Source organism: Macrobrachium nipponense, chromosome 46 (genome assembly GCF_015104395.2).
Source record: "Macrobrachium nipponense isolate FS-2020 chromosome 46, ASM1510439v2, whole genome shotgun sequence".
NCBI lineage: Eukaryota > Metazoa > Arthropoda > Malacostraca > Decapoda > Palaemonidae > Macrobrachium > Macrobrachium nipponense.
Window position 1 is genome coordinate 39015290 of NC_061106.1, and position 13819 is coordinate 39029108.

General features: G+C 42.2%; 1 protein-coding gene across 1 annotated transcript in view; it reads left to right on the plus strand.

Annotated features, from left to right (window-relative positions):
• Positions 1-13819, plus strand: part of LOC135214923 (receptor-type guanylate cyclase Gyc76C-like) — a 380810-nt gene that overhangs the window by 338316 nt on the left and 28675 nt on the right. Inside the window, 7 exon segments of the mRNA XM_064249403.1 lie at positions 234-377; positions 774-897; positions 8674-8737; positions 8740-8801; positions 8803-8853; positions 11122-11279; positions 12578-12862. Of these exon segments, the coding sequence (XP_064105473.1) occupies positions 234-377; positions 774-897; positions 8674-8737; positions 8740-8801; positions 8803-8853; positions 11122-11279; positions 12578-12862 (888 nt within the window).

Consider the following 13819-nt stretch of genomic DNA (forward strand, 5'->3'; position numbering starts at 1 on the left):
CTTACACTATTTTACGTTAGAACATTACCCAGTTTTCCGTTGTATATCGGCAAAAAAAAAAAAATTGTTAGTGCTGTGCTAAGGAAATTGCATATGGTGTCTGTTGCAATACTGATTCCATGATCCTAGATTCACTTTCATGCTTTGAGTGTGTAGTAATTTTATATATAAAATTCTTATTAATGATCAGTCTTGTGTATAATCCCATTGTAATTCAATATATTTCTCTACAGGAGTAAAGGTAATATTATGGATCATATGGTGCACTTGATGGAGCAATACAGTAAAAATTTAGAAGATTTAGTTGAAACAAGAACTAGAGCCTTAAGAGAAGAAGAAACAAAGACAAAGGATCTTTTGCATCGTATGCTTCCTCCGTAAGTATCATTTGTTAAAAACATATACTACGTACCAGTATGTATGATAGTTTAATGGGACCTATGAGTCATTTTTAGATTCTTTTAGGACTGTTTCTCAAATGAGGTGAAAATTGGTGTAATGTAAAGTTTAAGAAGTTGGGCATTTTAGTAGGGAAAGACCAGATGGAATGAATGAATAGTAATTAGCAAAAATCAAGGCAACTGGGTCTAAATGAATGCCACAGAATCTATAGCACCATCTACAGTATACCTTGCAAGACATACTGTAAGTGATACAGTATGCCCTTTTTGGGAGAGGCAGGAACATCATGGTCAATGTATTTCTTTGAATATTAGCTTTAAATGCAGGAATCTCTGTTGGTCATGGTAAAGAACTCTCTTTGTTTATTACAGGTCTGTTGCAGCAAATCTCACCAATGGTGTTCCAGTTCCTCCAAAAGGATATGATGCTGTGACAATCTACTTCAGTGATATTGTTGGCTTCACATCATTATCAGCTTCAAGCACACCTAAAGAGGTAATAACTTGCTTTTCTTGATGCTTTTAGAATCAAGACTTACAGTTCTCTGTTCCATTGCTAATTTTGCACTTAGGTAGTGTGTCGTTTTTGCTATCAGCATGAATCAGTTCCTTGTTCATACGCGAACAAACTTTCGGTCTTAACAATAGGATAATTTCTAGCGCCTAGCTGGATCCGGTTAAAAAACAGATGAAAGCAAGGAATCTTGTGATATCTGGCAATGCATGCATAGATCGGGTGAAGAGTGGTCAAAGACCACTGACCACTCACCTACACCACTGCATCAGTCTTTTCTTTAACCGCCTGGGCGAGAGTCATGGTTAACCTCTCTTGGCCTTTATCCGGTTCATTGCCCGTTTCACTTTATTATGGCTTCTGCTCCTTCTCGGCCTCGTCAGCGTGTCTGCCCCAGAATTCCGGGTTTTCCGTGTTCTCGTTTTTTGGCTTTGGCGGTGACTGATCCCCACATCACGTGTAGCAGGTGCCGTTCTAATTTTTGTACTATAACGAATCCTTGCACGGAATGCTGGGCATGGCCTAAAGAGCAGTGGAAGTCATTTTATAGCAAGAGAGAGCATCGGAGGGTTTCGACTCTTCCTTCATGGGAAGGTTTTTTGTGCCTCTTCCCGATGCTTCGTCTCCCGCAGTATTCACCCCCATAGTAGCGTTGTTCCTGTGTCTCCTTCCTTTTATTCCTTTGATTCATCGCTGGAAGTATCGGGAGGCCACCAGGCTGATGTTTGTAATGTCGCCCCTTCTTCTTTGGGAGTTAATTTGATTCCTGGGAAGAGTGAGGCTTTTTCATCATTCCCATTTATTCCAGAGCCAGAGGTGTCCAAGATGGCGGCGATTTGGAAGACGCTCGGGCTAGGGGGTCATGTCCTTGGAGGGGTTGCTAGCGCACTTTATGGAGGCTCGCTACCTCCCTCCTCAGGCTGGTCAGGCCATCCCCCCTCCTCCCGGCCTCATCTTCGTGGGTAGCTGAGGTCAGCCATCTTGTATTGTTCCGCCAGTGACTGCTGCCGCTTCTTCGAGTCAAAGGGAAGCCGTGGCATCAGCCCCGTTGATGACGTCACAGGATCCATCATTGAGTATTCCTCCGCCAGTGGCGTCTGATTCCCCTTCACACCGAGGAGAAGCCGTGACATCATCACCACTTGTGACAGCACCTTCCCTTGTGCAATCTGCAATGGCTGCTTCGTCCTCTGCATCGAATCGTGGGCATGTTGCAGCCTCCCCCTGTCCGTGCACATCACAAGCGTGTTGCAACCTCCCCTGTCCATGCACATTGCGTGCGTGTTGCAACTTCCCCTGTCCGTGCACATGATGCAAGTGCTCCTTCTTCTCCAAGGCCTATTCGTCGCCGTAAGGATCTCAAGGCGCCTGTCAAGAGGTCGAAGGTGGTGAGCGCAGAGTTGGTGCAGCAGGAGTGTTTGCCTGCCCCTCTCACTGGTGCTTCCAAGAGTTCGACTCTGGGGGATTCTCCTTCGATCTCAAGTGCTCAGGACTCCTCTCCAACTCACGTCCGTACGTTTGCCACGCCCGTGACCATTCACGTACATGTTAATGAGTTATCTGTTGGAGGAGTTTAGTGTTATAGTGAATTCGTCTCGGGAGCCGACGCGTGGACCCAGCCCAGACAGGTTAGTTGGGGTTTCGGGCTGTTTGGCTGCTGATCCTTCCGTTAATTTTAATTGGGAAGGTGCCTTAGAGGAGCCTACACACCTTCTCGTAGTTGGTCTCCGTTACCAGAGCAGGAGGAGGAAGACACACGAGTTTTGTCTTCCTTTTCGTAAGTTGTTGATCTCATTCGTGGGTTCAAAAATTTGGAAAGTAGGACTCAGGCTCGGTCATCCTACACTCCTTCTTGCTCGGAAGCCTCGGTGGGAGCTACACAGGATCCCAAATCATCTCTTCAGCTTCCTTTGTCAGGGCACGTCCAGTCGGTCTTGCATATAGTTAACACCTGTTTTGGACCGGGACGGTTCACTTCACTCTAGGGGCTCTGCCCAGCTACTACCCCCACCTCTCACGAGACATAGGAAGTACTATTCTACACAATGCTTTTTTGATGTTGTGCCATCTTAACCCAGATGTCATTCGCCTGAAGCCGGGATTGACTTTGGAGCAGGTGAGGTCGGTGGCTCCATCCTTGTCTCCGCAAGAGGCCTCAGCATTGGAATCTACGGCAGCCTCCATGTTGCAGACGGCTTCTTGGCTGGACTTCTGGTCTGTGGTCATTGCCAAGGTAGCTTTTGACAGGTCTCCGGAAGGGTTGGTGAGTGCATCCTTGCTTGCCAGTCTGTTGCAGTCCGGGGGCAAGGCGTTTTCATATATGGCTCACGTCAGTGCTAATTTATGGGCTAACCTCCTCCTGATTAGGATGGAGAGATCAGTTGACATGGAGTCCTTGCTGGCATTGAAGAACAGAGATCTGTTGGAGTCCCAATATTTGTTTTGTTTCCTTGGACAGAGCTCGAGAATGCGATAGACCGGCGGCGGGCTGACACCAAAGACAGACTGGTGCACCAGGCCCGTGTCTAAGTCGGAGTCTCATCCTCGGAGACATCCAGCTCCTCCTCCTCCTCCCCCTGTCCCAGCAGCAGTCAAGGAGATCGTTGCGGTAGGCCATCGAGGAATTCGAGTTTGGCAGGGACCTTCCCATTCGACTCAGCGTAGGTCAGAGGATCATCGCCCCTTTCGCTCTCGTCCTTTAAACCAAGAGGGCCCAAGTGGCAGAGGTCAAGGGGGTCGTCAATAGGTTAGGCGCCTCTCTCCCTCCGCGCCATAGGTCGGGGGGTGCCTGGCTGGCCATTGGGGCCAAGGTGGCAGAGTTATGGGGAGAGAAGTGGGTGGTAGATGTCCTTCAGGTGGGGTACCTACTGCCATTCGACTTCTCTCCTCCTCTGTCGGACAAGCCGCAGCTCAGGAGGCATATCCTAGATTCTCTGAAGTTCTTGGCTCTTTGGGAGGAGTTTGCAGAGATGCTGGCAAGGATGTGATAGAGAAGTAGTGCGTCCGTCTGCGGGGTTTTACAGTCACATCTTCTTGGTGCCCACCCAGGTGTCAGGTGAGGATGGAGGCCTGTGATCGACTTATCCACCTTGAATCACTTCATCAGGAAGACATGGTTCAAGATGGAGACCCCCGCGTCGGTGTTGGCAGCCGTGAGGGAAGGCGACGTCATGCTGTCAATAGACTTAAAGGACGCATACTTCCAAATCCCTGTTCATCCGACGTCCAGGAAGTTCCTTCGCTTCTCTCTTGGGGACAAGGTCTTCAGTGCGAAGCTTGTGCTTTGGCTGACAGCAGCCCCTCAAGTGTTCACAAGGTTCTTCTCTCCCGTGTCAAGTTGGGCCCATGCCCAGGGGATCCGTTTGCCAAGGTACCTTGACGATTGGTTAGTCATGGCAGCTTCCAGGGAAAAGCTGCTACAGGACAGGGATCGTCTTACTTCAGTTCTGTCTGGAACTGGGCATCATAGTCAAACCAGGAAAAAGTCGAACCTCATACCCAGTCAAAGGATTCTCTACCTGGGCATGGTCATCGATACGACAGTGGCAAAAGTTTTCCCGTCGGATCAGAGATTGGAGAAGTTGCGGGTGGTGGCGCGCGACTTCCTGTCGGAATCACATCAGTCAGCTCATCAGTGGCAGGTTCTTCTGGGTGTTTTGTCTTCCCTGCAGAAGCTGGTCCCTCATGGGCATTTTCATCTTCGGTCTCTGCAATGGAGACTCGGAGAATTCTCGTCTCTGGCGGGGGACTCGCCCCTGTTAATGGTTCCTCTGTTTCTGGAAGTGAGAGAAGACCTTTGTTGGTGGTTGGACGACCAGAATCTTTCGAAGGGTGTCCCTCTGCGTTCTCTTCCACCGGACTTCCTGCTATCCTCAGACGCCTCCCTCGCAGGTTGGGGGCCTCATTTAGGCGGCCTCATCGCTTCAGGCGTTTGGAGTTGGGAGGACAAGCAGCAACATATCAATGTCTTGGAGTTGAAGGCAGCCTTCCTGGGTCTGAAGGAATTTTGGGAGAAGGTAGGTTATTATGTCGTTCTCATGTCGTACAACACCACTGTGGTAGCCTATATGAACAAATAGGGAGGCATGGTTTCTCGTCAACTTCACGCCTTGACTGTCGAGGTTCACCAGTGGGCGGTCAGCAATTTGGTAGAGCTCTCAACCAGGTATATCCCAGGCAAACGGAATGTGGTCGCAGACAAACTCAGTCGTCAGGATCAGATCCTAGGCACAGAGTGGTCCCTTCATCAAGTGGTAGTAGACAAGCTTTTCCAGGTTTGGGGGAGACCCATGCTGGACCTTTTTGCGACTCGCTTCAATAGGAAGCTGGAGATATTTTGTTCAGTGGTCCCAGATCCTTTAGCATTGGCAGAGGACACATTCCAACATCCCTGGGACAACCTGGAGGTGTATGCATTCCCTCCATTTTGTTTGATCCGTCAAGTTCTGAACAGGCTAATGAGTTCACAAAGTCTCAGGATGACTTTGGTAGCCCCTCTGTGGCTTCAGGCGGAATGGTTTCCAGATCTGCTGTCGTTGTTGTCGGAGGTTCCGAGGGAGATTCCCCCTTGGTGACATCTCTTGTGTCAGCCCCATGCGGAATGTGGAAAGGTTCCACCAGTCAGTAGGATCCCTGTCTCTTCACGGTTGGAGGCTATCAAGTATCTCCACCGAGCGAGAGGCTTTTCTTAGAGAACAGCAGTTTACTAAGGCAAAATGGTGATCTACTGTGATTGGTGTCAAAACGGGGTTCTTCTCCACTCGCAACCACTATTCAGCGAATAGAAGACTTTTTAAGCGTCCTCAGAGATGAGAAACGTTTGTCCGTTTCTGCCATTAGAGACTGCAGGGCGGCCCTGAGTTTAGTGTTACGCCTTAAAGGTATCGACATCATCTCTTCCTGAGAACTTTCCTTGCTAGTTAAGGGGTTTGAGCAGTCAAGTTCTAGAGAGCTCAAGCCTCCAACGTGGGATGTTTCCTTGGTTCTCAAGAGCTTCACTAAGAGTCCATATGAGCCTTTGCGTCACTCATCTGACAGGAGCTTGACGCTCAAGACAGTTTTCCTTCTGGCCTTGGCATCTTCCAAGAGGTTAGGAGAGCTCCACAGTCTGAGCTAAGAGATGAAGCACACCAGGGGTTGGGAGACTGTGTCCTTCGAATTTGTCCCGGAATTCATGGCCAAGACCCAAAATCCCTCAGTGCACGATGACAGGTTCACTTTGTTTTCCATTCCATCACTGACTGACTTTGTGGGTGGTGATGCTCAAGAGCTTTTGTTGTGCCCTGTCCCGGCCCTGCGTTACTATCTTAAAAGGACTCAGCACCTTAGACCAGGCTGCCGCAGACTTTTTGTTAGCACAGGCCGTACAAAGAAAGAGGTGTCTAACAATATCTCTTTTTGGATAAGGGAAGCCATCAGACAGGCATACTTGACTCTTGATGATTCCACCACTACATCTGTGCAGGCTAGAGCGCATGACGTTAGGGGTATTGGTCCCTCTCTGGCTTTCAAAAAGAACTTGGCTGTACATAGAGTGCTGAGCGCTGGTGCTTTGTTACACCAGTCCATGTTCACCTTTTTCTATCTTAAGGATGTTGCCCACAGATCTGCTGCCCACAGATCTGCTGCCCACAGATCTGCGGACATGTTTTCCCTGGGTCCTGTGGTGGCTGCCCAACAGGTTGTGTAACTCATAGTTGCCCTTAACAGGGCACTTTTGTATCTTACCTAAGATGATTGTGTGGATGAGAGAATGAGTGAGTTGGCTGCTCTCCTTCTTTCTCTTGCACCTTTCCTTCAGGCGGGTTAAGGAATACACACGTCATTCGCTGGACTGGTCTGATACAAGTGAGTAAGGTAGTCATATTGATAGTGTGGTCGCTTAATATACAAATATCATACCCTCTATTCGATAGCATATGCTCCACTCCTTGGCAAGGAGGAGTTGGGAGTAGTACAAACCCTGGTGTATTGGTTTGCTATTAGACAGTCAAAGTTTCTCTTTGGTTCCCTATACAATGGTTCTCCCATATATCATTGTATGTCACTCAGGGTCTGAGCGGTTAGATATCAATTTATCTAGCTTCTCAATGGGCTTCAGTCCCTCTCCAAAAGTAATTTCTTCTGGAAGCTGGACTGGTGGGTAGGCCCCCAGTCTTGTACCTCCCTCCAAGTATGAGTCTATCCTATTGTTAAGACCGAAGGTTTGTTCGCGTATGAACAAATGACAAATCATCTAAGACAAATTGTATTTTTCATTGCTACAAACCTGAGGTCTTAACATTATTACTGCCCACCTCTAGCTGCCCCTCTGTGTTAGACAGGTATCCTGAGTTGGGAAAGCCTGACGCGGTGGTGTAGGTGAGTGGTCTTTGACCACTCTTCACCCGATCTACGCATGCGTTGTCAGATATCACAAGATTCCTTGCTTTCATCTGTTTTTTTTTAACCGGATCCAGCTAGGCACTAGAAATTATCCTATTGTTAAGACCTCAGGTTTGTAGCTATGAAAAATCAAACTTGTCTTAGAAAATTTGTAATTTTTCTTTTTGTATTTGGTTGTTGTTAATTCATTTGCAGATTTGATCAGCATTTATTATCAACACCGTTGCTGACTATCTTGAGAGTATTTGTGAGTCTTTTATAGAAAGCATTTTAAGGATCTGGAAAGTAGTGCAATTTTGTTGTCATCAGTTTATTCATTTGAATGTATAGGTACTGCATTCTCACACCTTGATACTGTAAAATGATGGTTGTTTTGTTAATACAATATTCCTATACTTTAATTACTAAAAAATATCAACAGACTGTTGAATGAAAAGGAACCTAGTGTAGAAACCGTACTCCTTAAACACTTTCCAAACATATTCAGAAGTTGAATTTAAGAGACCTGACACCTGCCAAATATCATTTGGGATCTGTACCATTACAGTATTATTTATTATTATTACTTTTAAATGTAAACATTTAGTATGGAAGTAGAAAGGGTATTTACCTGCCAAGCAGGATTCAGCCAATTAGAATTCCCATAAGTGAAAGAAGCAGTTAGAAATATCAAATGAATAGAGATAAGTTAACGACCAAAGAAGAAACTAAAGAAGCACTTTAGAAAGACTTGGGCAATGGTTCATGGCAGTTTTAAATAGTACTACAGTACATATTGCCTTTTATAAATTCATGTGCATTTGCATCACCAAACACAGTTAGGAGCATCATTCCAGTTTTTCAGTACATATAGTACTAGGAAGTGTGACAATGTGGCATCTCAACCAAATGCTGATGCTCATTTTCTACAAAATTAATGTGTGTGTATATGTAGTGTATAAAAGTTCTTGGGGTTCAGGCACTACAGGTGCTCCTGGAAGTTTCATTTTGAATGAACTTTTGGAAGATGACTAATCAGGACAAGCTCTACTGATGGACTAAATCAAGGATATCATCACTGAGAAAAAGGAAATCACCATTTAAACCAATCTAGTTTTTTAAAAAATAAAGCTGCTAATATCCAGACAAGTAATTGCAGTAAGAGTGGCAATATCTGCTCATAAATTTTATACCCTAGACCAAAAACCATTAACTTCAGATTCATGGGATTAAAGCATATCACCTGTTTGACCACTGCAACACCAAGCATAAAGTCATTCATCAAAGTTCAGATATTTCTTTTATGATTTAATTTGATCAACCTGTATTTCATGAGTTAAGTTTTGAAATATTGTAGAATGTTTCAAGTTTAATGTTTCTATTTCATACCATCAGGTTGTGGAGTTCCTCAATGATTTGTACACGTTATTTGATGGCATCATATGTTGGTATGATGTGTACAGGTTGAGACCATTGGTGATGCCTATATGGTAGTTTCTGGTCTTCCTAAACCTAATGGTGGAAAAAAAACATGCGGGCGAAATTGCATCCATGGCTCTTGAATTGCTGCACGAGGTAAGTTCCTCTATATTTATATGACCAAGTTAAATTCTGACGACAATAATTATGCTCCCCCACTTTTATGCAGGATAGGGTCCAAAACCTACCACAGAAATGCAAAAATAAGCTCTTAGAAAGCTTATATCTGCCAAATACCCTGTAGCCCTCAAACTAAAATGCTTATATATAACTGTCTATTTTAACATTTCACTCCTTATTTGGTAGTACCAACAAAATTATTCCTTAAATTATATTAAAACATTTTTATATCGCTTCAAACAAAAAGCATCCCAAACATCCCAAGTCATCTTAGATTAGTACCCTTGAACAGATGTTGCTCTTAAGTATAGTTTACATATGCCCCTAAAATTCTTATAACAATGATTTACTAATTTTAAAATATTAATGTAAAACACAGCAAAATATCTATAAAAATGTTTAATATAAATTAAATAAATCTTCTTACAGAATGCTTGACAGCTAATCAGTTACCCTTGTACTGTATACATTATCATAGCCATTTTTTCTCTGGATTGAAGTCGTCCCGTTTTGTTTATATGTATTGGTAAAAAACATTCAAAATTATCATGAATTTACTTTTTTCCTAGAGCAACACTTTATTCACTAATCATGATATTTTTCATATTGTGTTCGTGACTAAATAGTACAGATTTTTATGGTAAAAATAATTTACAGTGTACTTATAACATAGTAATGTATCTATTAAGCTCATTCCAGGTTAGGCCCCAGACTGAGCATAATAGGTGTATGCTCTCTCTCTCTTTAAAGGTAATGTAAGATGTACTTGAAATTATATTAACTATAAAGTGTTTTTGGATGATAGGGCATAATGTACTTACAATGTAATAGTAATGTATCTATTAAGCTCATTCCAGATTGGGCCCCAGACTCAGGATAATAGATGTATGCTATCTTCTCTCTCCTCCTCTCTCTCTCGCTCTCTCTCCTCTCCGATCTCTTCGTCTCTATCGCGTTCGTCTCTCTCATCCATCTCTCCTCCTCTACCTCTCTCCTCTCTCTCTCATGTAAGATGTATATGAAATGATAATACTGTAAAGTGTTTTTGGATGATAGAGCATGTTGCATAATATTTAAGATATTCACTAATAATTATTTTCATTTTATTTTCCAGTCTGCTTTTACTGGAAAATAAAATTAAAATGATAAGTGAATATTTTAAGTGTGCAATATTTAAAATATTACTTTACTGTAATATAATTTCAAATACATTGTACATTACCCTCAGAGAGAGAGAGAGAGACGAGAGAGAGAGAGAGAGAGAGCGAGAGAGAGAGAGAGAGAGAGATAAGCCGAGAGAGAGAGAGAGAGAGAGTATTGTATAACTATTATGGCTCAGTCTGGGGCCCAACCTGGAAAGAGCTTAATAGATACGTAACTACACTATAAGTACACTGTAAATCATATTTATCATAAAAGTCAGTATGTACAGGCAGCCCCTGTTATGGTGGCCTCAGTTATCAGTGAGCCAGTTGTATGGTGCTTGTCTAGCAGCAACATTAACCGAATTTTTGGCGTTGATCCCTGCTTGTTGGTGCAGGGCCTCGGTTATTGGCTCCAATAACCAAGGCTCGGTACTGAAAACCAGGGCTCAGCGTTATTATCTGCGATTTTCGGTTTTCATCACGCCATCGGGAGTGAAACCAACTAGTTCCATGTTGGCCGAGTGTATTTCGCGCTCAGCTACCATTCCGGTGGTCTGAAGTTCGATTCTCAGCTCGGCCAATGCAGAATCAGAGGAATTTATGTCTGGTGATAGAAATTCATTTCACGATACAATGTGGTTCAGATCCCACAATAAGCTGTAGGTCCCGTTGCTAGGTAACCAGTTGGTTCCTAGTCATGTAAAAATATATCTAATCCTTCGGGCCAGCCCTTGGAGAGCTGTTAATCAGCTCAGTGGTCTGGTAAAACTAAGATATACTTAACTTTTTTCCACCTATAACTGGGAACGGCCTGTATTTAGTCAGGAACACAGTATGAAAAAAACAGTGATTAGCCGCAAATTAGTGAAAGTTTCCTCGCAGAAAAGCGAAAAAGTGAAGTAGCACACCCCTAGTCAATATGAATATACTAGTATTAATAATTTCATGTCAGGTATGTCAGTATTAAAGGATTCATTAAAAAGGATAAAGATTACAGAATTTTAACCTCTGAGCTTGGTTTGTATTAGCTTACCATGTGAATAATTAGAGTGAATTTTTTATATTTTACCCTTTTCCTCTGCTCTCTCTCTCTGCACAGGTAAAAGAGAATTTTCACATACGACACCGTCCAAGCATGAGGCTGCAATTGCGGATTGGCCTCCATACTGGACCAGTAATGGCAGGTGTAGTTGGTGTAACTATGCCAAGGTATTGTCTCTTTGGGGACACTGTGAATACAGCATCAAGAATGGAAAGGTAATGTTTATAGGGGATATATACTGTTAATATGAAAGTATATATTGCACAGCAGCCATTGCCTCAAGGAAATGACAGCTTAAGAAAAAGTTGCAAGTCTGTGTCACTTTCTTGCTGCATGATCTCCTGCAGGGGGTCTGGAAATCAGTAAAAGTGTGCTTGGTGTGACAACTGAAAGTACTAAAGGTTATTCGCCCCAACAGCATTTTCTCTGCATTCTACACTTTTCACTTGTTTTTTATTAGGTCTTGTTCTTACCAAGCTTTCCAATTAGACGTACGTATATGCTGCTGCTGAATCTAGAATAAATGTGGTTTAACAATGCATAACCTTGCAGCTAATTCAACACTAGTGTGTATTGTTCAAGTGTCAAGCTGTGTTGCATGAAATGTGACAGCCATTGTCATTGTCATGCACTTTTACTTTCTAGGAATTCATGATATACATTCCTGAGATCTCACCAAGTCTTTTTATGTGGTAGGATCTCTATTTGCAGATGAATAATTCAGGGCAGTTTTTACAAGAAAAATATGTATAAGGAAATCAACAGTCAGTTTGGAAAAGGCTCACTAATTCCAGTGCCATTAGTCATGGAAATTCTTGTGGTGTATTGTAACTGGGTTGATTTTAGAATTGAAACTAAAAGGGCGTTGATCCTACAGTTTTAGAATCAAAAAGCCTCCTCTGGTTGTGTTCCAAGTTTTCCAGACATTTAACCAGTCCAACATTTTCAAAGACATGCGTCTGCCTTACTTTATGTAATTGACTTATCCTTCAGGAGCATTTTGCACAGAGGCAAGCTGCTAGAAACAGTGGAGTTACATATTAATTTGTAAGGTTTAACAAGTTACTTATTCATTTCTGTATGTATAAGTAAATTGAATGTGTTTCATCTAGTGATGTTCCAAACATATATTGTACAGTTATCAGTTGTAGTATCAGGAAGATTTCAATTTTTAAAACCACTTTGTTATTTTGCAAATATTAGTCAGATTAAAGAGAAGAATTCAGTTTTATGACAGCCTGCATGTATCCTCTTGGTAATTAATGTATTTTTAGTGTATGCTCTTCACTTTGCCTTGTCAGTATGAATGACTTATTTTATTATGAAAAGGATAGAATGAAGTGTTACATGTTTTGTATGATAGTAAGAAGTGGGTCTCTTTCAAAGAATTTCTCTTGAAAATTTTTTGCTATTATTTTAAGTCAATTATTATGTATGTAGTTGCCAAGTTTCTTTACACCTTTGCCTGTAACCAGCTTTTCTGTTTAATGATATATTTTTTTTTACATAACAGCAACGGTGAACCTTTAAGGATACACATTTCACAAGAATGTAGAAAGGCCCTAGTGAATCTTGGTGGTTATGAAATAGAAGAAAGAGGTCTAGTCACTATGAAAGGCAAAGGAGAAGTCCGTACCTTTTGGCTTAATGCTGCATTACAAGATGCAGTTCAGAGGAAACCTGAATGCAATGAGCCAGCACAACCATTTTTGTCACAAAGTAATGGCTGTGATAATGAATATAGAAGACGCAGTCCTAGATTGTCTTCTACTTGTGGAAGAACTGCAAGCATTCCAAGGTAAGCATTTACATATATTTTTGTCAAATATTTTCTGTCTACTTTATGACTTCCCCAGCTTTAATCATATCATTGTAATAACAGTTAATGTCCTGTAATCCAAATTTCTATATTCTGTTCTCTGCCAACTAGAAAAGGACCATCAGTATATAAGTTCAGGTTATCATTTTGTTATGAGATCTTCATTTAAGTGTGTTGAAAACCAAACCGCAATAGATTTTGAAATAGACTTAAGTGATTTTTTGTTGTCATACTCTTGTCACCATTTCTGCAGAGATAATGTCAATTTGACAGCTGCTTGTCCTTTGTCCTATCTAGCCTGCTTTGTTTTCATGCTCTTCCCATTGTTATCCAAGTTTAAGATCATACCTGACCGTCCTTTAAAAATGTTAGGCAGTTACAGTCCTCTTTTGATATATCATATTTGTATGTTTGCTTGATTATTGTTGACTTTTGTCTGTCATCTTGATCCTCTGTTCAGTGACTCCGTGCTAACTGTTAGCAACATTCTTGATCCCTGGCTAACACTGATCATTGTACCGTTAATAATTAATTGCAGATGTATCATCTGATCATCATCACCATTTTTTATTTGATATCAGTTCTTTCATCATTATCTTTAAACTAATTGTTCATGGAAATCTATCTCCCTTTATATTCCTCTTATTATCTAATGCTTTCACTCTTGCGATCACCATTGCTCCATGTCTGTATGCTCTTGATCATACAGTGGCCAGCATCCTCATCTAGCCATCTTTATATTTTTTCTGCGCTACGAGTATCATTGACATCAGAAAGGCAAAATAAATGAAAAAGGGGGTATTACCTCACAACCTTTTGAAGATAAACATTTTTAAATGGAAGAAAATGGTGGTACACAATAAGAAACCATGCTTCATCAATATTGGCATTGAAAATTATGTACAACACTAGGATGATTTTAAGGTACTGAGCTGA